We start from the raw sequence: 27,341 nt of genomic DNA on the forward strand, positions 1-27,341 counted from the left end.
AAGATAAAAGTTAAATGCATAAATCAATAATGAAAAGAAAAAATAAAAAGCAAAAAATGTTATATTATTGAAACAATTGTATTAGAATGCATTTATATGCATCCTAATAAAATTATTTCAATCGGAATATGCCGAATAAAATGTGTATGTGTTTTGGAACACAAATATATTAAATTAAAACAAATATGTGCAAATATACACTAGCTATTACTAAATTCAAAAAGTTTTTAAATAAATATAATATAACACCCTCTTGTGAAAAAATACATTGTATTTGTATAAAAAATACATTTACAAGTACAAGTATAATTTGAAAAAAGGAATATCAAATTTTAAAAATTCCACAGGATGTTACAACAAATAATTTATAGTTCATACATTTTATAGAATTTGATAAAATTCATTACTCAATATCAACGAATCTATTAATATATGTGATAATCGTGACACGAAACTAATATAAGTTTATCAAAACGAAGAAGTTACAGTACATATATATTTGAACATTTTTCCTTGAATAGTCGATAAACATACCACTAGCAAGCAACTATATAGTTAGTGCAAAAAATATATTAACGGTTCATCTTATTCTTACTAAATGCAAATAGAATGTTCGATCGCGATCGCTCCGGACGAACACGATCGAAGATTTGTTCATACAGTCGATAAGACGTCGGTGATAATGAGCGCGATTCGCACCTATTGGACCGATTGACGCAAAACGCAGGAATAAAACATGGCTGAAGTTTACGAACGATAATCTGCCCGTAGTTCGTTCGTTCGGTCGCGGTATGCACGCGCGTGCTCGTTTGTTTCGCCTGTAGACGCCTCTTCGGCTCCGGACCGAGATGCGTCGCCGTCGCGTCGCCGTCGCGGCGCGGCGCGTCGCGTCGCGTCGCCGAGCTGTGCTGTGCTGTGCCACGCGCACGCCACGCTACATCACACCATGCCATGCCACGCCGCGTCGCGCGTCGTGCCGCCGTTCCGTCGGATGACGTCAACCCGTTTTTCCCCGTTTTTCCGAGAAGTCTAGTCGGTATAAAATATACGGAATACCTAATCGGGCGAAAAAAGAGCGGAGATCGAATGATGATGGACGCGTTCCAAATAATCCACCAACTTTTCCGACTCGAATTATAAAAGCGATGGATCAAGCTGGATTTTATGGGAGAATAAAGCGAACGAAAGTATCGGGACGAACGACTTTCAAGATTGCGATAAACGTTGGTCATTCGATAAATTTCACTTGGAAATTCTTCTTTCCGACACTGTCTGAAGTTATTTATTTATACGTTATATCCCGATTTTCATTTTACTTGGCATTGTATTTGTATGCAATTTTGTACCTTTATATCATACATTAGATCTATCGCGTTGCTTACATTTTTTGCACTCGGTATCTTCGTTTTTTTTCTTTTCAATGCTTGAATATATGTTTATCTTGTTTTAAGTACAAACATTTTTGGGGTTTCAAGCAACAACAAATTTATTGTATAAGATGCTCTGAAAGGTCTAAGGAAGTTACAGATGTACTTGGAACTAATGTATTTTCTAGATACATCGTGAACACGATTGCGAAATATTCACCAACATAGTTACGTGATGAGTCATCAGCCGCTTAATAGGATCGACTTGGTTAACTGTCGAAAGCATGAGCAATAATGTGGCGCGCTCAATTATAAACTTTATCGTTTGCCACGCCACGCGTATTAATACGGTTCTCCTTCCAAACGCACGATTATACTTTTTATCCGGATCTACCGGAAAAACAAAGCGAGGCATGCAATTTGTCGATCGGGTAGCACGTGTTACATTCGTACGACCGCGACTATCAAGGTGAGTTAAAAAAAAAAAAAAAGTTCGTACGTGAGCTCGTGGGACGAGCGCCTAGCTCAGAAATCTGAAAAGCGCGATCGACATTGCCTCGTGTGCGGGTGGCCCGTTTTGTGAGGCTAGACGAAGCTAGAAAGGAGGAGCGTCACTCGGGAGGACAAACGATTGAAGCAGGGCTACGCGAATTGGCCGTACATCGTCGGAAAGCCATAGTCAGTCACGCGTCGAAGAAACGATCGAGAATGTAATGAGGGCGACTGGTAATGACAGCGATGGTAATGACAGCGCGTGGCGCGGTGGCGGTGGAGAGACGGACGAGACGCCAGAGTTCGTCGGCCGCGCCGCGCCATACCGCGCCACGCCACGCCGCGCCACGCATACGGACGCATACATATACGCGCACGCAGCGACAAGACCAAAGCGGGGCGCGTATACCTCGTACAAGCCGCGGAACTGTACGATCGACTTTTCCTACCGTACACGCGGCCTCCGGAACGAGTCGGCTTAACGCGAACGATGCGACGAAGACGAATTTTCGCGTCTTCGCGAGCACTCACCTGAATCGCCATACACATTGAATATGGAAGCTACGGTAGGGCGTTCGTTAGCGAAAACGCGACTCCGTAGGCGACAGGAAACACGCCAAACACTCGGCACTCGCGTACGTCTGCACGCTAGAGAAGCCCGTGAACAACTGAACTGATTGTTCGAGAAGGATGGACGGATAGACGGAGAGAGACGCGTTTAGAAAATGGCGGAAATGGTGGAGACGGCGCTTCGATCGGCGTGTCGCTCGTGATTGGACGATCCGAGCGAGACTATGGAAGCGCGCGAAACTCGAATGATGTCATTGCGCTCTATACGGGGTACAGGATTCCATTATTGCTTTATATTGTATATTGAAAAAGAAAGAGGGAGAGTAAGCATTTATTGCTGTTCTAGGGCAAGCCCTCTAAGAACTACCACAAAATAAATAATAACGTTTAAGAGTGAGAAACGTAAAATAAGGAAATTAACAAGCAATTAACGCAGAAATTTAAAGAAAATGTTACACGAGGATAAATTAAATAAAATGAAATAAAATATAATGTAATATAATGTAATGTAATATAATTTAATATAATATAATATAATGTAATGTAATATAATATAACGCAATATAATATAATATAATATAATATAATATAATATAATATAATATAGTGAGAAAGAGGATCAGAATAAAAATTGTTATTTATTAGACGCTTTAGGATTACATCCTCTAAAACGTACATGCATTTTTATATGAAAGAGTAAACATATCTAATAAAATTGAGTGAATATAAACATGAATATACAGTAAATAAAAATAAAAATATGATAAAAAATAAAGAGGAAAAATGTGTATATAAAAAAATGTGTACGAGAGAAAGAGACAAAGAATAATACAAAATATAGCATAGTACAATGCAAATTATATTTTTGAAATGCAAAAGTTAATTATGATACGCTATTATTTAAAATATCAAAATCTATTTCTGTAAAATCCATTCGGGTCTATCCAAACATTGCTGCATAAAAACGTCTTTATGATAGAAATCGGATTCTTGAACTATCAGTTAAATACTGATGCAAATTGAATAATTTCCTTTATGCGACTATGCAAGTTTATCTAGATAAACTTATTAAAAATAATAAAATATTATAATCATATGCACGCATATTATTTCTCAAGACCGACATATATAAAAAAAAAATAATTGGACTTAAAATTAACAGTTTTCAAAACATTTATTTATTGTAAATACATTGTTTGTTTGCCTTCCAAAAAAATTAGGCTCGTATGGGTCTCGTAAAAGGCGATTTCGTGAATCCATCGTGATTATTATCTATGTTTCCTCGAGTCGAAACAGAAGTTTTGACTATAAGAGTCACAATTTTTTTCGGAATCAACTATCAGTTCTTATATTCATATTTTGTGAGCCAGATAATTTATTTGTTTATATAATTTAAATTTTTTAAAAATGTATAAAGTATTAATCTTTACAAAGAAATGAAAAATTTATTAAGAATTGAAAGCTTTACTAATAAATACAACGCCGATCATTTTAATATAAATCTTGATTATTTTGGCGACTATAATACAAAAATTAACTACAATAATCAATTATTTTTTGTTCGCAATGTCATCCAAGTTCTTGCGATTACAATTCAAATTTCTTATTAAAATCCCTCCTCTCTTTCTTTTAGCAATACACTCAATTACTCCTATTTAATGTGTCAAAATTATAATCGGTTTTTTTTTGGATGAACAATGTCTCTATATAAGAGAATTAATTATTTAATCACTCTATTTTTAAGGCATACTTCGACTCGAGATAATTTGCGATTCATATGTTCTAAAGTAGAAAAAATTATATAGATTTAAATTTTTAATGTTTCTCCGCATCATCATTTATTATCTATTTATTATACCATATTTTGCGCCATATGTCTTTATCGCTTTATTGTTTAACGAAAGCCACATTATTTCACTTAATAATCATCATCAATGATGTGAGTCATTTAAGAGAAACATAAATGATAACATTTCCTCTCGCGAGCTTTCCTTTACTTTGTTTTTCATTATTTCTGGGTCGTGCGATCGATCGCATATTGCTTTCACAAATCAGAATCAATTATCAATATTCAGTTATTTGTATCACTCGTTAATACTCGTATATAACATTATATATTTCGCTTACATTTTATGGTCCCTACAAAAAATACGTTATGTCTATAAGCAGCTTATATTACTATAATAATCATATATATGTACATAACAATTTTTCATTTAAATATATGCATTATGATTTCTAATATATGAATACTCGATCGTTCCATTTCGTTCTTCCTTGCTTTTTCTTTATAGATTCTCGCTCAATCATTAGTTTGCTACATACACACATACACACATACGCGCGCGTGCGGATACACCCTTTTTAAAACAGTTTCTTTTACACTTATTGTAGCTCTGGAATGTTGCATGCAATAATCTTATTGAGCGTGATAAAAATTGGATCGAACCGAGCAAAGCGTTTTGGTTAAAATTAAAAATGTAGTACTATTAGAGTGAAAATTATCATACCAATTATTATCAGTGAAATAGTGATGATAATAACAATATTCGTAGTCAGATCTTATATTTAAGACCGTCTTAAGTGCAGTCTTAAAATATCATGAACCAGTCAGAGACTCACACATATTAGCATCTTAAGACATTATTTAAGACGGTCTTAAAATAAGAACGGACTATGAATACAGCTCGAGTAGTATCGATAATAATAACAGTGTTAATAATAATGATAATTACAGCAATGCAATACGACGGTTGTAAAATTAACGCTAATCGTGAAGCTAAAATCGACAAAAGAATAGAAAAATCAAGAAAATGCTGCTAAAAATCCAATCGTAGGCGACATTGTTAATATCGCGACATTATTTAAAAACGAAACACAATGTGTGTAGGGGAAAAATTCTTACAAAAGTATTTAAGTAACATTGTTGAAAGTCTATAAATATGAGCTACGTATAAGGCTGTGTTCTAAAATTTACTGCAAGTATTAAAACTCTATAGCTTACGTCACGTGTACCATAGATTTTCAGTACTGGCAGTAAATTTTGGAACACAGCCTATATTATTAGATTACATGCGTATCGATAAATCGCCTTTGAAATGAATTACGCGCTACTCGTCTTCCTTTCCTCATTTCATCAGTACGCGTAAAAATTAGAAATATCGCTTTATCATGGCAACCTCGCGAACAATATTACGTTATAATGCAATACGTAATTGTTTCTCTTTCAAAGAGATTTGCTCAATACAAATCATTAATTATTTACAGTACAATCGCTTGGAATCAGATCCGGCATTAATCCGCAGCTTTGCCTATTGGTATGTAAATTGAATTAAATTTGATTTAACATGTGTATTTTCCCTCTATTCACAGCACTTGTTATTATTCCCTACGGTCTTCTTCAAAGGTTACCGTTCGGAAGAAGTTTATATCACAAAGTAGGTATACATACACACATATATATATACATATATAATACTAAATAATTATATATATAATTATTTAGTTAATATGTCAATGTGTTACGGAGAGATCATACCGTTCTCTCAAAACTAGTGCGAACGGTCGACTTTGATGAAGAATATACATTAATCTCGAAATATTCCTCTAAAATATAGCGTATTATATCATATTACAATTTGAAAAATTGACAGTGGCGAGCCAAATGGGGAAAAAATATGATTAAATTATGTGAAACTAAGACTATTCTTCTAGAGGCATATGTAAATCTATTTAGTACCCTTATCATTGAAGCGCATAGCTATAAATAGATAAGTATCCCAATTGACCAGCGAACGTATGCGCTAAAAGCAATTGTATATAAATTGTTTTTAATAGTTTATTTATGGCTCAGTACTCTTTCAAATGTTTCATTAAAGCTGAATATAAGTATAATAAAACAAATTTTACGTTTTTTTCTATGCTATAATCTCATTTAACAATAATATATATTTCTTTGAAATTTTTTTATTTCGAGTTATAAATTAAAATTGCATCTACCCTCTCATTCCTGAGTAATTCTATATTTCTTTTTACACTGAAATTGATTCTTCAGGAGGCTTTCAGGTACAAAGCAAATAGATTTCTTTATATAAAGTGAGCGCTGTTATAAAGCCCAAACTTTGAAATAAAACAATATTAAAATTAATTATCTGATTGATTTACCGAGCCACTGCATGCAAAAAAATTATTGTTTCGTTGCTTGGAAGCATCATTTGTATCACTGTAAGATATATATATATATATATATATATATATATATATATATATATGTAGTGACTTATAAGTTTCCTGAAGTATTACTTTCTAAGAATCTCCTATTGAAAGATTAGAAATATATTGACTAAATTGAAAATGGAGAATAAAAAGAAACAGATAAGAGATCATTTGCAACTTATCAATGCGCAATTTTTACGGTTCCATCTACTTACAGAAAAATAAAAAGTACACAAATCAACGCGTTGTTTAACGATAGAGATTACTCACGATTTATTATATTAATCTTCGTCATTTATAGATATCTTACTACAATAAATTGACTATTTGTTTCGAAAAACCTATCTCTTTTAGTTATAAAATAAATCGTAATTTTTTTGTTCTGTACTAGTGACATTATATAGATCGTTAAAATTCTGATACTTAGTTTATAGTTTTAAATATACATTTGTCTAGTCTTGTATTTCTTAAGGCAGGAATTTTCATATTTACAATTTCGTCGTTATATTGGCCTTTTCTTGCAATAGCGCAAGACTTACTTTATCATGATTCCATACGGACGATAAAACTTTATCCGCACATTCGCGGATATTTATCATTCTTGCATTATCTATTCTCATTAACGATATATACGTAGTAACAGTATAAATCTAAATGTGCCATGAGTAATACAATCTCGGGTTGTACATCTGAAATGAACTACATTTATGCATTACGTATCTACTTATTGACATACATGATTGCTGTAAAAATTTACGTTCTAGTGATATTTCCTAAAAATAATCAACTTAGTAGATAATTAAATTTGTGACAAGTTATCTTGAATAATAAATAACAATTATGTATGTTACATATGACCACAATGTATCATACACGAAAAAACCAAGAGTAATAGAATCAATAATAGAATCAATAATTTTTATATGTTTTAATATCACAAAAAAATATCATTTTCTCTCTATAAACATCATAATGCATTTTCTTTTAAAACATAAAAGAGATGTATGTACATGTGTGGATATGTGAATCTCTGTTATATATATATATATATATGTATATATATATATATATATATATATATATATATATATATATTCGGATATAATTCAGCGAGTAGATATAATTTGTCACAAATTTATACGACCAATTTGATATATTTGTTTCTACAGTTTCTAATATAAAATAAACATTAAACATTGCGGTTATGATTTTCTGTCATACCACTTGAAAGTTTGATCTCGACGTCTGGTTCTTGTAAAGCAAGTGGCGCTTGCCTTGTATCGGAAACTTCAAGTTCCATATTTTTTGAGCGATTTGTCGTCTCCAATGAATCTTGCGTTTGATTTGAAGACCCTGTTTCCTCGAGATTCGTTGACTTGGTAGGTTCTGTAGGCGACGATATAGAGGATGGAGTTGCAACCTCGGAATTTAGTAAAGTCGCATCACCATCTCCTACATTCTGATGTGGTTTCTCTTCGAATACTACAGCGTACACATAAATAGTGAAAATTATCATTGCATTCGAAATATAATATAAATATAATTATTCCAACTACTCACATTTATCTAGACTGATAATTGACCCTACAAACTCATTGACAGTGAAAGATGGTGGTTGATCTTCCATTTGTCTTCTCCTTCTTACAAGCCACCAATCAATCAAAAATAATGCCAAAGCTAAAATTTTTATTCCAGCACATAGGCCGACATATCTAAAATAGTTACGCAATAAAATTATTTACATAAAAAAGAAAAGATTTTTTTACACACATTATATATATATTAAGAATATAACCTGTATCTAAATTGTTCAATGTCATATAGTAAACAGCGACCTCCCTTTTCTCCACAAGTGCTCTTCCAGAGCAAACACGTGGAATCAATCAAATTACCAAATAATATTGGTGCTGGTATATAGCCAAATAGTCGAAAAATGACAAATTGCATACCCAAAGCAAAAGATCTTTCTTCTTCGGAAACGGATCTATTTAACAGTTAATTTGGTATATACAATTCATATACACACACATATATACAGGGTTGGCCATATTCGACGGAAAGATCTGGCAACCCTATTAAATGATTTTTAAAATGAACAGCAAAAAATGTGTTTTTTTCCCATGATTGAAAAAAAAACATCTTTCCGTCGAATATGGCCAACCCTGTACATATATATGTACGGTGTAAAAATGCTTACTTACCGTAATACTATCATGAGCAAAGGCATTTGAGTCACAGCGACAATAAATGTCATAAAGAACAAAAGAATTAAAAATGGAAATATAGTTTTACATGGTGAAGTACAAGGACCTGCGGTTGCTACTGGCACAACGGTCACTTCTGCAAATTCTGGTGCAGCCGGTGGCAGCACAGTTAAATTGCCATGTATACCTAGAATGTAAAAAATTTCAGTACACTTTTCCTTGAGAGGTAATATATCGAGTACATCGCATTAATATAACAAAACTTACATGCGCAATTTGTAAAATTTGATTTGGAACTGAAGGCAGTGCAACCTGCATGACACGGACTAAAATAAGTCAAACCATTATTTCCGCAAACCGGCTCAACATCCGTCATTCGGCATTCACAACCAAAGTTGCATGCGGCAGTGAGATTTACTTGGAAGGGTTCAGGACCCTTCGTAGTACTGTTAAAGTATGGAATAGTGGTCCCAGCCATTTTTACGTTCTCGCAGCCAAGGAAGAATAACAGACCGTAACACACCAGACAAATTATGTTTGAGACGAGAACAAATTGCACTGCACCCTTCGGCCTTAATTCTAAACGTTTGAGCATACATCCGCCAAAAAAAATTCCGATGCAAGCGCCTGGTATAGCGACAGAACCAGTAAAGATGCTGGCTTGACTTTTTCCTAAGCTAAATTGCGTTTCAAGATATTTGGGTAGAAATACCACAAAACCAGATACAATCACTAACTCCATACATGCTCCTAAACATGTTACAACATAGACTGGATTGCAAACAAGTCTCCACATACTTCGAGGAATATCTGTTGTAAGAAAAAGTAACATTAAAAGTCTGTAATTTTATTATGCTGCCACATTATCTATCACATCACTATAGATTTAACGATAAGAAGCTATTTTAAATATTGAGACAACAGAAAAATTTACCTTTAACATCCTTGCCATAACCACTATCATCGATAGTCTCTTTCTTAGATTCTTTCGAATGCTCCTTTTCTTTCTGTGTAATTGATTTATTCTTTTCTATAATTCGTATTTTTTCCTTTTCACGCTGTAGAGTTTTAGGAAAACTGAAGAACGGTATCGCTACTAAAATGAGGAGCAATCCACAAAGTAGAAATCCGCCCCACCACATACCGACCCATCTATGATCTCCAGGATCTGTTTCAATTTAATAAAGAAATTTGTAAATTTACAAATTCGACAAAAATTGTAAAAAAAAGATAACAATATAATAAAAATATTAAAGATTTTTTTCTTACCGATACTTATAATCGTCGCAGAAAACGAATCCATGTGAAAAGATAAAAGATATGCTCCAAGAAGAAAACCTAAAACTGGTCCAAAGGCCGCCATACTATACATACAACCTGAACAAATTAAATAAAAATTTTGAATGATTATTTGTATTTTCTATATGTGTTTTATGTAGATTGATAAAGACTAATGTTTTTTTTTAAGATTAAAACATATTGTGTTTCTTCTTAAATATGTTTTTAATACTTCAAATATGCTTTAAACAGTACTATAAAAACATATTTAAAACATATTAAAAACATCAATTAAGCATATTTTAAACTGTTTAAAACACGTTTAAAACATGTTTTTTACCAATCCTGGTTTTATAATATTTAACATAATAGATAAAATACTTGCCAATATATAAAGATGCACTTTCTGATCTCACATGATCGTCTATATAAGTAGTACCAAGAGTAAATAAAGGAGAGCCACCGCATCCTAGTAATAACTGAGCAAGTACAAATAACATGACAGGTCCGGCTGTCGATGGAGATCCCTGTATACAATTGTCACCCCTTAAATTGTTGTGCGGTGCTAAAGGAGGTGAAGATAATCCTGATGAAAGCCGACCTGTAGATAAATTTTCAAGTTGACAAATATTCTAACTTTCCTTTTTTTTTAATACTTCTTTTATGTATGTACTAAAATTTATTATCAATTGAAACTAAATTTTGCAAAAATAGCTGATACGACAGATATTTACCCAAACCCATATCTTGTTCGCGTAAGGATACTCCGCGACAGATATTATCTGAACTGGAATGATTCGCAGTTGTCGTCAAGTTGGGTTCTGCTGTGAAATGTGGCACCATAAAGATCATCGATCCCAATCCCATTATCACTGCACCTAAAATATATGATTTAATAAAATAAACACAGTTAGTCATCGACTATATTCAGCATAATGAAGCATAAACGACAGAGTAGTTTTTAAATAAAACAAAGATTACCTATCGCTATCCACACGGGTATGTGTCTACGACTGCCGAGATAACTGACAAAAATGACAGTGATAACATTGCCAATCTCGTAAGAGCTTGCAATGAGGCCCGAAAGACTGGACGGGATCTCAAACCTCTTCTCTATGGTTGTTATCACAGAATTGATGTAACCTGAGCTAAGTGCTTGTTGCAACGTAACAAGGAACGACAGGAGAAATACGAACACCTGAAATAATCACATACATTTCTGAGTATAGTTTCTACGTGAATGAGTTTAATTTAATTTTATATTATTATATCAATATCTCTTAAGATTTTAGAATTTAAAGAATTACAATTCTCACGTATTTGTGTGGTCCGATATCGAGCAGTGGCTGATATCGGACAAGAATTGTTTAAAATTTTAGATGTATGTGGCAGCATTTGCAAGCCACTGGCAAGTCCATCTGCACGTGAAAACTACTACTATCTCTCCATGTCGGGAATAAAGACATTTTTGAGATATTGTATATTTTCTTATTTAGCTATTTTTTTATGCATGAAGTTAATTTCATCAACCAGTCATTAAATGTAAGTCAATTTCGTTTAGTTCTCATCAATATAAATAACATGTTATTCTTTAAATTGTGGAGCGAAAAATCTTTCTTATTTTTAAAGCTACTTGTTTTATCGTGTTTTATATTGTTTTTTTCGTTTTGTTAATTTGTTTTGTTTAATTCATTCGGATGATATCGGATAATGAAGTAATGGGCGATATTAAAAATCTGATAGTCTAAGTAGTCAACAAGACTGAATTCTATGTTTTGTTCTAAGTAAATATGGAAAAGATACAAGGCAAATGCGAAAAAAAGAACATAAAATTAACTAGAGTGGATATAAAGAGAATGACGCCGGAATTAGCCGGAAGTCGCCATTTTGTATCCTATATCTGGAGTACCTATATGACGCAATTCCTTGTCTTAATCTCTTCTTTCTTTAATGTTGTCTTCTTTCTAACTAATAGTAAGGACATTTAATGGCGGAGCTAATCAGCATTAGACACATGCATTGATGTCACTCTCTTTATATCTACTCTAAAATTAACTATTAAAAAAATAAGAAATAATGAAATAATAATAACAAAGACAAGTGAGCAATATTCTGTTTCAAAAAGTACATTACTTAGGAGATGGATTAAAAGCTATTAAAGCAGAGAAGGAGATAGCATTAAAATCCACAGACAATAGTGAAACCCATAAAAAAACATGTTTATCTAATGCTCTTTTCGGGAGAATATCATTCAGAGAATATCACTCGTTTCTCTTAATGTCATTTCTTTATTTCTTGCCTCATATCTTACCCATATTTATCTAAAATAAAATACACTCAAATCTCATATTTCTGATACTGCCCACTTTATTGTCCAATACTGCTCGAAATAATAAGACAGATTTTTAAAAAATTTTAAAAATGGAAACAAATGGTGTTTGTATTGATGGAAATAAAAACAAAAATCGATTTACATTTAATAATATCACTGATTGGTGAAGTTAACTCCGTACTGGCATAAACAACAGCTACATAACAAAATACACAAAAACTCAACACTGCCTTTATTCTCAATATGGAGAGGTTCCGGCATACACGTGGACTTGCCAATGCTTACAAATGCTATGTACACATTTAAAATTTTAAACAATCCTTGTCCGATACCAGCTGCTATCCGATACCATTTGACCTTTCGCCAATGTAAGTATCCCTTCAAAGATTTCACTAATAATATAATTATTCTTAAGCGCGTGATATGTGTACATACATATTAAATATGTACATACTTTATTATAGATGTACATACAGGGAGTCCCAAACGACAAATATTTTTAAAATAAATTTTTTATGATATTTTAAGAGAAAAAATTGAAGAAAATGTCAAGGCTATGATAATTTTCAAACGAAAAGAGTTTAAAAATTACGAAAGACAGAGTTAGAGATTCGTTCAGGAATGACAGGATGATCAATGTGGAGATGTTTCCTTGAACTTCATTTGACAATTACAAAATTCATCATTTTCATATTGTCCATGTTGCCATTCTTGAGTGCGCGAAATTCGTCTGTCATTCGTAATTCTTAAACTTTTCCCATTCAAAAACTACCATAGCTTCGGTATTTTCGTATTAGACTTTTCATTTTAAATTATTACAAAGAATTCATCTTTAAAATATTTATCGCCAGTTTTGGGATATATATATATATATATATATATATATATATATATATATATATATATACATATATATATATATATATATATATATATATATATATATATATATACACACACACACCATTCATATCCGAATGGAGGCAGCTGTACAAGATTTTATAACATACCTTTATTCCGGCAAATCTTTGAATGAAGGCCGGCCTACAACTCAGAATCCCACAGTCCTTGGAATCCGGATTAAACGGCGGAGTTTGTGCCCTCTCCTTCTCCGCCCTGAATACTCAAGGAGATCAAACAATGAACGCAACTGAACGTCTCAAAGGAAAAACAAAACAATAAATAGTTTCAAGAGATAAAGATTAAGTTCGAAAAGAAAAGCCGAATTACGCGCAATGAACAAAAGAGAAAGAATGCATGTAATGCGATTCATGCAAACGATGTTATATCGCATTGCCGCACTGAAAAAAAGAATAAATTTCTTTATATTTAATATACGTATAATATTGCCAATTTGTTTGAAATACAAATATGCGTGTAAAGAAAACAGACAATAATAATTACAATAAATATACATATCTATATATATAACAGTGAACAACAATTTTACCTGTCTACCATAGAAGCACTAGGATTCCTGCTGTGACATTTGATGATAAAATCTCTGAAAAATAATAGGAACAAGAAAAACAAAGCATGAATATAAACTATAAATAAAGCATTGTGCTGTATAGTGTAAAGTATACAAATATGGATTGCGATGCTAATTGACAGAGTAAACTATTTGCGCCAAAATAAAACGTCATTTCTCCTATACAGAGTGACGAAAGTACTCTCTCGGTGTTTGTAATATTTTTCAGGCGTTAAAAGTATAAATATGCCAAAGGTACGTCATCATTCAATGACAATACAACGCGTGTAAATTTTCTTTCGTCATACTTGTTAAACAAACTTTCAGACACTTTCCCCAATGAAATTCACTGCAAAACGAATAATGGAGTAACGAAAAGAATAAATTAGGAAAAAAGGTGAGGGGAGGTTTAAATCTATTTGACGCAAAATGTGTCATGGTCATCACGTGCTCTCACTTTCTACTTCTACTAGTTATCTTTCGCGTTTCCATAGTCGCGATTTTGTCACATTTGCAGCCATGCCACTTCAGCGAGGCTTTATTGAGGCAAATGCGAAAATACATTTCGCACGAGCAAATATTGGCATCAAAGCACAGTGTCAAAAATAATCGACTCGAAATGACAGACTCGTGAGGCAGAACGATATATCTTTTCCTTCACGAGTAAAGAAACTATTTGTGACTAACTACAATGAAAACGACATAATATTGAGTGAATTATTTATCAAAAAAAAGAAAAAAAAAAGAAAAAAAATAGAAGATCGTTCTATCTGTAAAGAAAAGAATAATCATAAAAAGAATGAAGGATGAAACGAGGATTCAAATGGCCGTCTGTGATGTAGTCACATTATTATTTTTTAAAGTCTGACAGAGCCACATTCCACTTACCTATGATCCACAAGGCCGGAACTCGGATTTCTACTATGACACCTTATGACGGTGTCATGGGTCAGTCTACCGGAGGTCGCTTGCAGTGGATCCGCATTATCGTCGGTGCCAGTGCCGGCGCTTTCCGCGTAAAGGCCTGTCATCGCGTACATACTTTCGTTACGCCGGTGTCCAGGGTGATAATTGCTGCCGGATTCGGACCTCTTGTGACCGAAACCGCCACTGCTCTCATTCCTCTTGTGGCCACTCTCGGATCGTTTGTGGCCGAAGGCACTAGATATACTCTCGGCACGTTTGTGACCGCTCTCAGGTCGCTTGTAACCAACAAAACCACCCCCTGATTCGGTACGTCTGTGCGCAAACATGCTCGAGCTGGAGCCATTTCTCTTGTGCCCACTGGTGCACGCCATCTCTCTATCATTTATCTCTTCCTCTTCTTTCGTTCCTCTTACGTTGCTTCGAATATTATGAGTTTACTGGTGACATTGTTAGCTGTAATTAGAAATGTAAAAATACCGTCAAATTCAATTTTACAATTATTTACGGTAAAATTGCAGTAAAATGGTAATTTATTGACAATTTTGGCTATATTTATTGTCTTTATAGTTTTATTGTACAAATAAGCTGTATTTCCCTATTTACGTCAACATTCTTCTAATATTCCTAAGGATAATATTCCTAGGATTCGCTGATTGAATAACAGGACATTGACGAAATCTAAACATAACAATTTAATCGGAACAAAACGTGTCTGTATGATATAGACTCATGCTTAAGTGTGTGGCTACTTGTCGCGCTAGGTTGCTGACTGATGCTGATCGCGATGTCGTAAACGGGTGTATATCAATTGTCCACATCACTAATTTTTTTAAATTACTATTTTACCAGCCTTAAAAAAATTACCGGAGTAATTTACCGGATAAGTTATTGTTAAATTGGGTTATTTTCATCTTTAGCTGTAATAATTTATCATATGTTCTAATTTATCACATATTCTACTGTTAACGTATATTCTCTTTTAGAGTGAATTGTCATCCTGAAAAAATCTTACTCTTAAAAATTGAGTCACTCTTTTTCAAGATTACTTCAATTTTCACTTTTTAGAATGAGATTTCACTCCAAAGCATTTAGAGAGTATCATATGGGCTTCTTCGTGTAGTCATATAGTATACAGGTCGTAACGTGAGATAACGATAGTGCGCTGTCTCGATTGCTTCAAGAGAGATTACTCTTTTTTTCTATTCATAATCAGACTATCGATACGTCCTGGAGAAAGGCTGGCAATGAGATGTGCGGTAAAAAGATGATTCTAGCGAGCTTTATAAAGATGTATGATCGAATATCTTGTGTGAGATTTCAATGAACCCACTTCCGTAAAGGTCAGGGTCGTTCAGCAACGGTACGCGAATGATGATAATAGAAAAACTCGATCATCTTTACAGGTAATGAGAGGATAACTGTATTGTAATTACACACGATACATTTATTATGGATATATATTATTATCGAACTAGAAACTAGACCAACGAAAAGCGATTGAACGAATTATTTAGGCTGTTATTCGATTTCGGCATGTAGGTATAAACGATAAAGATGGAATGTCCAAACCGAATGTAACTTGAACAGGAATCGACATAAGTTTCTACGTTCCAGATATCATCTGGACTTTGTACTGTTGAATAATCTGTGTCAGTATAGAATGAGTCTTAATGAGAAAGGAAGAAACAGGATCACTATCTTTTACTTTTCTATTAAATAATCCATTATTTTTTCCGTACTCTTTAAAGCCTTATGATTATGTAAACTTAATACGTTGCTGAGAAATTTAAGATAATTTAATCTTTGTTACAAATGGCAAAGTCAATCTACATACAGTAAAAAAAATTCAGTTGCGCATATTGAATACGATGTATATCTGCGAAATATTGAGACTTTATACATTTTCTGTAATTTTTTTCTTTGGCCAATATTATTTTGTGTTTATAATCTTTATTACATATTATTCTGTTGTCGTTCGTAAGATAATAAAATAAGATAAAAGAATAAATTTCAACACAACTCTTGTATTTGAATGTGAAAGTATCTTCCAAAAAATATTATGACATAAATGGAAATTGCGTTATTATCGTGCATTAAGTCAAATATTCAATGATTAAACGTAAGTCAGTATCGATTGTTCAATGATGTACCTAATCACATTCCTACCGCTCATCGCTTAAGTAAACTTAAGTGTGCGAACGCCCGCTATTCTTTCATGTTTTTTTTAGATTATCGATCGCGCATGTCCTTGATTTCCTTCTGTTAAAAAATTGATATGGCTGAATAGTATAGATCGACAACGAATTCAAAGTCAGGGATACCGACACCGCGATGATACGATGATCGCGCGATTTGTCTACACCGTTATCATAGGTCGTGAAATCGAGTTATTTCTGACCTGTTACAAGCTTAACGAACAACAAAAGGAAACGGGACTTTCAACGCGTGTCATGTATAACTTTTTGCCGATCGTCCATTTGTCCAACTGAGTTGTAATTCAGAAATACAGAACAAGAAATTCTGGTAATTGAATCCAGATAGAAAATTAAACGAAAAAAAGATAGACGTGTTTAGGGCTGATATTTGTAGTAGATTAGTTCTTAATATTATGAGATCGTCTTAAGTAATATCTTCAAATGCTAATATGCTCTGTGATTGGCTTACGACTATATTAAGATTGGTCTTAAGTATAAAAATCGATAATGAATACCAATCTTTTACACATTTAAGTTTTTATCAGAAACATAAATATTTTATTCTCATTAATTTTCTTCTCCAAAAAATTAAAGAATTAAAAATCTGTTTCTGTAAGTACTACTCTCTAACATTTATAAAGTAAACTCTGAAGAATGAAATCTTAAAGATTGAAAATTGAGTCACTCTTTTTCAAAACTGACTCACTCCTTAGAGATTTTAGAGAGTATAAATGAACAAATCACAAATATTTTCGCAGTCCTATCTCCTCTTCTTTCTTTATCAATTTTTCTCAAATATTTTACACACACACACACACATCATATATATATATATATGATGACTTCTTTTTATGTCGTAAATTAACAGAAATTGATTTAATAAATATACAGGAGGAATAGAAAGTTACTTTTTAAAAGTAACAAGTTACAGTTTCCGATTTTGAAAAGTAACTCGTAACAGTTACCGTTATTTGAGAAACTAACTTTCCACTTTTTTTAAAATCGACGACCACCAATTATAGTGGACGGGAATAGGGGCTTTCTAGTCTCAAGCGCTATGGCTTGTATTGTATCGTGTCCAATTGTGTGCAAAATAACGATAAAATTCATTACCGTTATCAAAAAAACGTAACTTCGATAAAATTCGTTACAGTTATCCAAGAAAACAAATAACGCAGTTATAAGACTGAAAGAAAAGATTGACTGCTGCAGTAAATTAGATGGTAAATTATGGCATAGCATTTTAAAATTGGCTGCAGCAGCAAATTTTTGATTGCGTTAGCCAATTGAAATTCTATACTGATATTGCGGATAGGCAATACAAGTTGACACAACTAAAAATTGACTGCAGCATCTTTTCCAATCTTTTCTTTTAGTGCAGTAAAGTTACCAAAAAAGTAACTTATAACTTTGTTATTACAAGTAATAAGTTACTTCCATGTAAATATAGATAATATCAAATTAAGTGGTTCTATTGTAAGCTCTATTGTAAGCACAGTGATCGCTTAGAAAAATTATCCATATTAGAGAATGGAGTATAATTTTTATATTACTATTTTTAGATAAAGTAAATATAATTATATTAAATAAATATATTTCAATATAATAAAAGTTGTAGCGCCAATTCTCTAACAAAACAAAATTTTTCTGAGTTTAGTTAGAACCGTTTAATATGATATTATATCTATTATGTCTGTCTGTTAGTTCACGAGATAAAAAAGGATGGCCACTTATATGACATCCTGTATATGTCATATATGTGTATGTGCATATATTGATATATGTATGTACGCACATACTATTGAAGAATAACACATTTGCAATCGACTTACAATAGAATTTATGTATTTGTCATTTTCGTAAGAAAATAATTATCATCATGATATAGATAATGAGATAACATTATTCAAATAATATACAAAAATTTTCTAAAGAAAAATTCATTCAGATAATTGTATAATCAAATAATTATTATTCGGACAAAATTTTGTTCATCTCTGTATTGATGATATTCATACGACGATATGATCCGACATATGCCAGACATAAATAGCATGTGTCAATGTATCATTCGTCACGTGCTAAATCAAGGCGTTTCACCTCGAAAAAAATTCCAATAGCGCCATTATTGATCGCAAATAATCATATGGAATTACTTTATAATGCTCACGATTAGTATATTTCATGAGTCATCAATCTTTATATCTTTCCTTGCGTTCACTTCTTCGAGGACATTTGAGATTCTAGGAATTCGATTGAATTCGAATTTCAACATGATAGTAATCATCATCTGTAATTATCTGACGTATCACTATGCTTAGCGAATGAGTCATTACGGTCGCAAACTCTGCAAACTCGCAAGCCAAATTACGGAGCACCAGAATCTCTAGATATCAAAGAGCAATGAACTCAAGCACGTACCGTTAGACCTAACTTTTGATCATTCATTCATTCCAAATCGTTTGTTTCGTCATTTGCTCTTTGAATCTATTAAGAATCTATTAAGAATATGAACGTCATAACATCGTGAGTCATCGATAATTTTTTAGTTTGATTTTCTAATGATCTAGTAGATTTAATAGATTTTTGTATTGTGAATGTAATTAAACCGCGGGAAATTAAATGGAAAGTTTTTTAAAAATTTCGTAAAAATATATCTATTAAATTCTGAAGAATATAGATATCCTAATCGTTCAATATCGAGATTATTCAAGATTCATGAGGGAAAATTTTCATTCGCGACGAATCTCTGTTAAACTAATCGAGAAAATGGTTAATAATTGATTACAATAAATCCTAAGATTAGCGGCCATCCCATGTGGCGTAGGCTCATTTCCGTTCGGATGTACGAGTGCGGAAATGAATGTTGCGGTGCGCTTCGCTTCATTCGCGAATCGATCGAACAGCAAGCTAACAGATATAACCAAGTCGACCCCATCGGTGGTGATACGGCCTAAACCGTCGAGGAATTCATCCATCCTCGCGCGTAGATCGAACGGTCCCTCGCGTGATAGAAGGTCTTGGAGTTTCTCGCGCGAGCTCGGCCACTAGGTCACCCTTTCACCCTTGCGCTTACCCGAGCTATCCGTAGACTGCGTGATACTGCAATGTGATGATATTTCAACTTCTCATTGTTTCTTTTCATCCATTTTTACGTGATGAAGCAAAACAAATAGATTACTGCTCACTTTAATGAGCTTTCTACAATAAGTCATTGCCTATAAGCTTTAAACTGTGAGAAATTGACCAATCATAGTCAATTATTCTTCTCACATTCAATGTGACTGATCAATTTCTTACGGTTTAAGCTTAAATAATGATTTATTGTGGAAAGTCTATTCAGAATATTCGTCAAGTACTTGGACATGGAGTGAAATATTGTATCGTGTACTTGTACCAATGCTGCGAGCAATCAATTCACTATCGTGAATTTACGTTGATTATAGAAGAATTATAGAAGATATATATCTCGAATTATCGAATTCTGCTCCAATATGCGATACTGTATTGTAGATTGCGGCACGTAAAGTTTTCGATTTACCGTTGCACAATGCCATATACCGCTTATAAGAATCGCACCGCCCACCTTCGTGACAGTAGATTATTTGTCGAATGCAAAAGCAAGAATCTAGGCAGTTCAGGCATAGCTGAATCTAAGCGTAGCGCGCCCTACATTTCAGGACTAATGAATTTCTTCTTTATATTCTTTATGTTCTTATCCATATTTTATGCTTAAAGTTTAATAATTGTACAGTTTAATAATTGTACTTATGAGTTAAACCTATGGATAATAGAACCCAATACTTAAAAAAAGTATATAACAGGTAAAGTATACAAATCACATGGTTTATTCGTATTATTTTGGACTTTCACAATGTAAAAAAAAAACGTCGAAATATCTACGAAATTTTACATAATCACTGATACAAACGAAAGTTATCATACTGTTGCGCTCTGTTGAAGTTTACAAGCTCTTCTCTTCCCCCCCCCCCACCTCTCTCTCTCTCTTTCTCGCTTTCTGCAGAGAGGCATCAAATATAATATAAATATATATATATTTTCTGCAATGCAGAAAAATATAATGCGACATTATGAGTTATATAAGTCAATGCTGTAACGATGACTAATGCGTATTCTTGCATGCTTTGTCTAACATAGATTTAATTTCAGTTTAAATAAAAATTTTTACTATATCAATTCTTAATCAGTAAAAAATTTCATTATTAACAATTTTAAATTCGATAAAAACAAAATTTAATTATTCCAAATTTTTCTTGTTGTCATTAATTTTCCTATATTCCACTTGTCAACATTATCTTGGCAACATCCCCTCCCTTCGTTCATTTTCTTTAGATATTTCTTTAAACATTTTCTTTAGGCCTGTGACATTCTAATCAAACTGTCATTTACTGTTTTATTGATTCTTCATATAATCTAATTAATTGTATTAACACTCTATGTTTCTTCTGAAGTAACAGTAATGGAATTTCAGTATCCTTGGTATTAATCTGTATGACGCTGTTATGATACTTATTAGATATATCAAAGAAGCAATGATAATTCAATTCCTTGAGTTAAATAACATTTTGTTATTTTTGACTTCTATCTTCTAAAACTTTTAGATTGAGTATTCACTCTGTAGAGTGAAATTCGACTCTAAAGAATTTCGAGAGTACGTCAAAATGTAAATCAATCTATTTCTGTGGCTAGTTTCAAAGTAAGCATCGTCATTAACGTATGCATTTAGAAAATAATTTTTTTATTCGAAACTAAATTTGAGTCAAATTTAACATTCTTTTTAGTTAAATTATTTAACTCCATAGTTTAATCAAATTAACAATATATTGGATAGAAGCAGAGGTGAAATAATTAAATATAAATCAAATTGGTTATAATTTGACTTTACAAATTGACTTATCAAATTGGTTATAATTTGACTTTATAAATTTAATTAACAGTTGTGTACTTCTGATCATAATGGTTGATTATATCAGACAAAGCTACGCGCACAGATAAGCACAGCCATATAAATACATTTATATAATTTGTTCCATTTAGGAAAATTAATCTTGAGGTAAGAACACAGAATTGCGCGAAAATCAATAAGAATAAAAGTTATTAATTTTGAATTTTTATTAATTTTTCTAATGTCAGAGTCTTTATAACTATACAATATATATTTTTTTTATTTATATATATCTGCAAAGATTCTGACACTAAAAAAATTAATAACGAAATTAATGACTTTTATTGGTAGCCGCGCAATTCTGTTCCTACCTCAAGATTAATTTATGTATACTGGGTGATCCAAAATTCACAAATTCGGAGTACAGGATATGATATTTTATGCTAAAACAAACAAGTTTTTCTTTTAGCAAAATTGCCTAAATACTTTTTGCACTTATTTGTTAACTTCAACCTGTTCTTCTGCAGAAATTACTTGTTAGACGCAATTTTGCAAAAGAAAAAAGTTGTTTCTTTTAACATAAATCATCATGTTCTGTATTCCAGATTTGTGAATTTCGAATCACCCTTATACACACACATACACACATATATATATATTTATTTATTTATGTATATATATATTTGTGTGTGTGTGTGTGTGTGTGTGTATACACTTTGCAATCAAATAAAGGCAAATAAAGCCCACGTACTACGCGTGGGTTCTCGTGTAATACATTTATAGAAGCTCTCACGCTGAGAGGAGAGCATGAATCTATAATGTTTCGCATTTGTCTTATATTTTTCGCGTCATAAAGTGTATATAATTATAGAATATGAGAAAAAATTGTAATTGAAAGTGTTCGATCAACCTTAGCTTTGTTTCGCAATAGAACAAGGAAGGTCGTTTATCTTAGTGCTAATTTGTACTTTTGTATAAGTGCGTATATCAGGACTTCATCTTAGCAATACCGAAACTAGATACACTAAAAAAATATCTAGTTAAAAATGGACAAACCGAAACATTTTGATTATATTAAGTAGAATTTCGATTATTTCAACTAGAATTCTAATATATTTAACCAGAAAATTCTGATTCATCCATTTTTAGCCGAAATTTCAATTAATTCAACCAAGATATTTTTCTCAATATCAATTCAATCATTAGCATAAATATTGAGATACATACACACCAATTTGGCCAATGAGAAAATCCATCATCTGGCCATAAAATCCGATGGAATTTTTTATCCTCCCCCTCTCCCCCAATTCATACGAATTTTATTTAATGTAATCGTGAGGTGAAATACTTTTAACGATAAATACATGTAAAAACGCGTGACATCATCTATCATTCGTTTCATATCAACTTTATTATCAAGTGTTATCATTTTTTTTTCTATTATAGAATTTATCACGTAACATAATTCGAAATCTTTTATGTCTAAAATTTGTTTAAACTGAATGATTTTTATCACAATATCATTTCGACAATAATATTGTCGTCATTTCAAAATAATATTTTTCTTTGTACAACTAACGAGAGGAACATGTGATATAACAAATATCCCAAATTTTTCAATTCGCATTAAGAAACGCAACACGGTTCACGCTCGTCTGCGAGAAATGCATTACGTAAGTGTCACGATAACGAAACGACTACATGAAATCAAGAAACGCACGGCGATACGTGACTTTCAATTTTAATTCGAGACTTTCGAAGACACATTTCAAAATCAAAAGAAATCGATAGAATTATCAATCAAGAGAAAACAATAGAAAATTTTCGTTTCCTTGAAACTAATAACTCATATATAACACCAATTCTTGTTAATAACACTAATTCTTGTTATAAAAAAAAAACATAGTAGTATATAAACACATAGTAGTATATAAACAATCATTTTACAAAAAAGAAAAAATATATTCCTAGATACTTAATTCGTAAATAAAAATTTTAATCCTAAAACTAGTTGAGGTATCTTTCTCTGTAAATAAATATATGTGAGAATTATATTTGTAGCAAAGAGATCAATTGATTCCTACGTGCACGTCTATCTAATTGGTGGCTGCGTGGGCCAATTATCTATGTTAATTGACATAACAATTAATGCTAGGACGATCCGAGGACGAGTGAGAGTTATATTCTGCATACAAAATCAGTATGATATATAACGCGATTAATATCAATTATTTGTTCGCAGAAATATTATTTTTAACGTATTTTTGTACTAAACTTTTTTACGATTATATTGAATTTTTGTTGGTTAAACCGAAAACATTGTTATTGTCTTATATTTCACAAAGAAGAGATGAAATTTTGAATTTAACACACGAAATAATGTATTGAGATTCATTTCACAAAATTGTTACGTGCAATGTCATTAACAAAGAATGAATCACAAAAAAAGGAGATAATCAAAACAATCTATACATGTTATAAATTCATGTAAAATATTCTTCCCTCTGGCATAATGTTTTCTTTTTAATTTATAAAATATCAAATAATAAATCTTAAGCGCATACATAGAAGAGTAATTAAATTCTTTTCTTTATCACAGAAATAACTATGAATATATTAGAAATAAAAATTATATTTGATTTGATATTTTGACAATATTTCTCTTGTAATTTAGAAAATTCAACTAACACAGATTCTTGTACTATTTCTGCATTGAAATAATTACTACGTTTCCATACGCAAAGATGAACAAATTGTTGAAATATAATATGTTAAACGTACATCTATGTCTAAAAAAATATTTAAAAAATAAAAAATTATTTAAACTTATTTAAAAAATTCAACCAACACAGATATAATTCTCGTATTCTTTCTTTATGAGTTAAGACAATTACTTCTCATACGCGAAGATGAACAAGTTGAATTATTATATGTTATAAGTTTATGTAATATATACTTGACTCGCACGATATTATTTTCTTTTAATTAAAAAACTGCATAAATTGTTAAACGTATATAGAAGAGTAATTAAATATTTTCTTGGTTAAAACGATAACTGTATAAGTATATTTCAGATAAAAGTCAAACTCAGTTTTTTCGACCGTATATAATTTTTTATTTAAAAAATTCAAATAATAGATAATTCTCGTATTTTTTCTGCATTAAGATAATTACTACACTTACATATGCGATAAACGAGTTATTGAATTATAATATGTTATAAATTTACGTAAGAAATTCTTTACTCGCGTGATATTATTTTCTTTTAATTAGAAAACAGTATAAACTCTTAAACGTACATAAAAAAATAATAAGAAAAAAATTAAACTTTTTACATCATAACGATAATTACGAGTACATTAAATCAAGTTAATTCGATTTTTCGACAATACCTCTTTTTTAATTTAGAAAATTCAACTGACACGGATCATTTTTGTATTCTTTCTGTATTAAAATAATTACTATGCTTCTCATACGCGAAGATGAACAAGTTGTTTTGATACAATATAAAAAAAGCAACCGGGAACGGAGCGCTTTATCTATAAAAAAAAACGATATAATTCTGTGCTCTGAGAACAAACTGAAGGTTTCAAGAGGAAAAGTCCAGGCATATATCATCGTAGGCTTCGCAAACGTTCAAGATAAGCTCGCGGAACAGCGGTGTTCCATGAAGCGCAACTCGAAAAACACACAATTAAAAGGAAGACGATGATTCACGCGACGTACAGATTCGATGTAAACGTTTCCAGCATGAATCGCGTTGCTACTCCGATCTCGAGATTTTCGATGCGGGGCGTCGCATCGCGTCGCGTTGCAAGATAGATCTCGTAGTAGACTCGAAAAACGGGATCTCACGTCATACGACCTGAATCTCACGGACAGATCCGACCGAACGAAAGGTTAGAAAGAGATCTCTTCGAGGTACAGCAAAATATATTTACGTGGGAAAATACAAGACTCACGGTAAGGACGCGTCGAGACAGTGGCAGGACACTCCTTTGTATCCAGGATCGAGTTAAGCGAGAAATCCTCGTGGTTTCAAGACACCGCGTTGTTCTCCAGACTACATTGGGCGACGCACACGCATCAGTCGCATCATTCACCTACAGGAACAGTCGCGATCGACGGGCTTTCCGTATAACTTGCCGCAGGTTCGCGCGAGCCCTGGCGCTCGGCTCCGACAAGTCGGTATAAATTCGTAGAAATCACATTGATAGCCGTTCGAACGTCAGCTCAGTTTGAGAATCGTAGACCAGCTGTGTTTTTGCCTGACCATCGAGGAACTCGAGTTCTCGAGCATGCGCTCTCTCGTGCTCTCGTCGCGATGCCGCCACTGCCGCCTGGTGCTGCCTCTCTTATCCAGTTTATCCTACTGTCATTTAGTACCGTCGCTTGCCACTTGGTGTCGCCACAGTCAGCCGCAGTCAGCTGTGATTGGTCAGTTCGAGTTAGTTGGTGGTGCAATCGGTGTAATCTTTTGTCTTTAGTTATCTTGTGTGGAAAAGAAAAACAACTCAGTCAGGACTCAATCATTCTTTAATATCATTCATCTTTGCTTTTAATTCTTGGTTGAATCTAAATGTAGAGATTAATCGTAATAAAGGGTCACTCATTGAACTTTTAATTATTGAATGCAATTAGAGGCGGTGTAAAGCGTCGCTGCTCCAACACTCTGTTCAAATTAAATACGCGATTGTTGGAGAGAGAGAGAGAGAGAGAGAGAGAGTGTGTGTGTGTGTGTGTGTGTGTGTGTGTGTGTATTAGCGTTTTAAGATCTCCTCTAAGAACAAATTAAAGCAAAAGTAATAAAAAGAACAAAGAAAATAATTTATGATATTAAAGAAAATTAATTATGAGAGAGAAAGGGCGTTTATTATTATTTTAAAATTATCTCCTCTAAGAACAAATAAATTAAAACAATAATAATATAAGGAACGAAGGAAATAATTTACAATATTAAAGAAAATTAATTACGAGAGAGAGAGAGAGAGAAAGAGAGAGAGAAGACTTTCAGCATCTTGCGTTATGTAATTTACATCTGCTATCATAAGAAAAAGACGAAAGATTTTTTTCATTCTAAACGAATCAAGTGTAACTTTATTACTAAATTACAGTTACATTATAAGAAATTAAAAAATAAGGAATACTATAAGAAATATTAAAGCTTTAAAAAAATATTAGGTGTTGGAATTAATTCGTAGCGTTTTTTAATGAAAGAATGTTATTTATTTTACATGAGCATTAAAAAATACATTAATGAAAGTACTTCCCATCACTTGTAAAACGCTACGAATTAATTCCAACACCTAATATAAAATTGCGTGGAATGATTTTACATTTAACTTTCAATTAATTTTACCTTTTTCAATTCAACATGCATTTCA

General features: G+C 32.4%; 2 protein-coding genes across 3 annotated transcripts in view; both read right to left on the minus strand.

The window, feature by feature from the left end:
- LOC105151139 (PRL-1 phosphatase) overlaps nucleotides 1-2,554 on the minus strand; it is a 35,917-nt gene extending 33,363 nt beyond the window's left edge. Inside the window, exon 1 of the mRNA XM_011064683.2 lies at nucleotides 2,391-2,554. The gene's annotated coding sequence lies outside the window, so the exon portion shown is untranslated. The remainder of the gene's footprint in view (nucleotides 1-2,390) is intronic.
- Nucleotides 2,555-3,584: 1,030 nt separating this feature from the next.
- Nucleotides 3,585-27,114, minus strand: LOC105151117 (Organic anion transporting polypeptide 30B). 2 transcript variants are annotated; one of them, XM_011064653.2, is made up of 15 exons: nucleotides 25,920-27,114; nucleotides 14,818-15,309; nucleotides 13,909-13,962; nucleotides 13,469-13,574; nucleotides 11,108-11,324; nucleotides 10,861-11,004; nucleotides 10,512-10,727; nucleotides 10,118-10,225; nucleotides 9,783-10,016; nucleotides 9,116-9,658; nucleotides 8,846-9,035; nucleotides 8,440-8,628; nucleotides 8,205-8,356; nucleotides 7,866-8,126; nucleotides 3,585-7,333 (listed from the first exon to the last, which is right to left on the minus strand). In XM_011064653.2, exons 2-15 carry the CDS (start codon nucleotides 15,225-15,227, stop codon nucleotides 7,251-7,253), a joined length of 2,907 nt encoding a protein of 968 aa, XP_011062955.2. In that variant the 5' UTR covers nucleotides 15,228-15,309; nucleotides 25,920-27,114; the 3' UTR covers nucleotides 3,585-7,250. The 2 variants fall into 2 exon arrangements, with proteins under 2 accessions (XP_011062955.2, XP_087265602.1); XM_087409476.1 differs by having other exon boundaries at nucleotides 3,585-8,126.
- Nucleotides 27,115-27,341: the final 227 nt, after the last annotated feature.

Source organism: Acromyrmex echinatior, chromosome 9 (genome assembly GCF_024713525.1).
Source record: "Acromyrmex echinatior isolate Ae372 chromosome 9, ASM2471352v2, whole genome shotgun sequence".
NCBI lineage: Eukaryota > Metazoa > Arthropoda > Insecta > Hymenoptera > Formicidae > Acromyrmex > Acromyrmex echinatior.

Coding starts and splice junctions, on each gene's coding strand:
- LOC105151117 (XM_011064653.2), bottom strand. CDS start 15,227: ATGGCGTGCACCAGTGGGCACAAGAGAAATGGCTCCAGCTCGAGCATG. Junction 9,659..9,782: donor TTATGGCAAGGATGTTAAAG/GTAAATTTTTCT, acceptor TTCTTACAACAG/ATATTCCTCGAAGTATGTGG. Junction 9,036..9,115: donor AAATTTTACAAATTGCGCAT/GTAAGTTTTGTT, acceptor TTTACATTCTAG/GTATACATGGCAATTTAACT.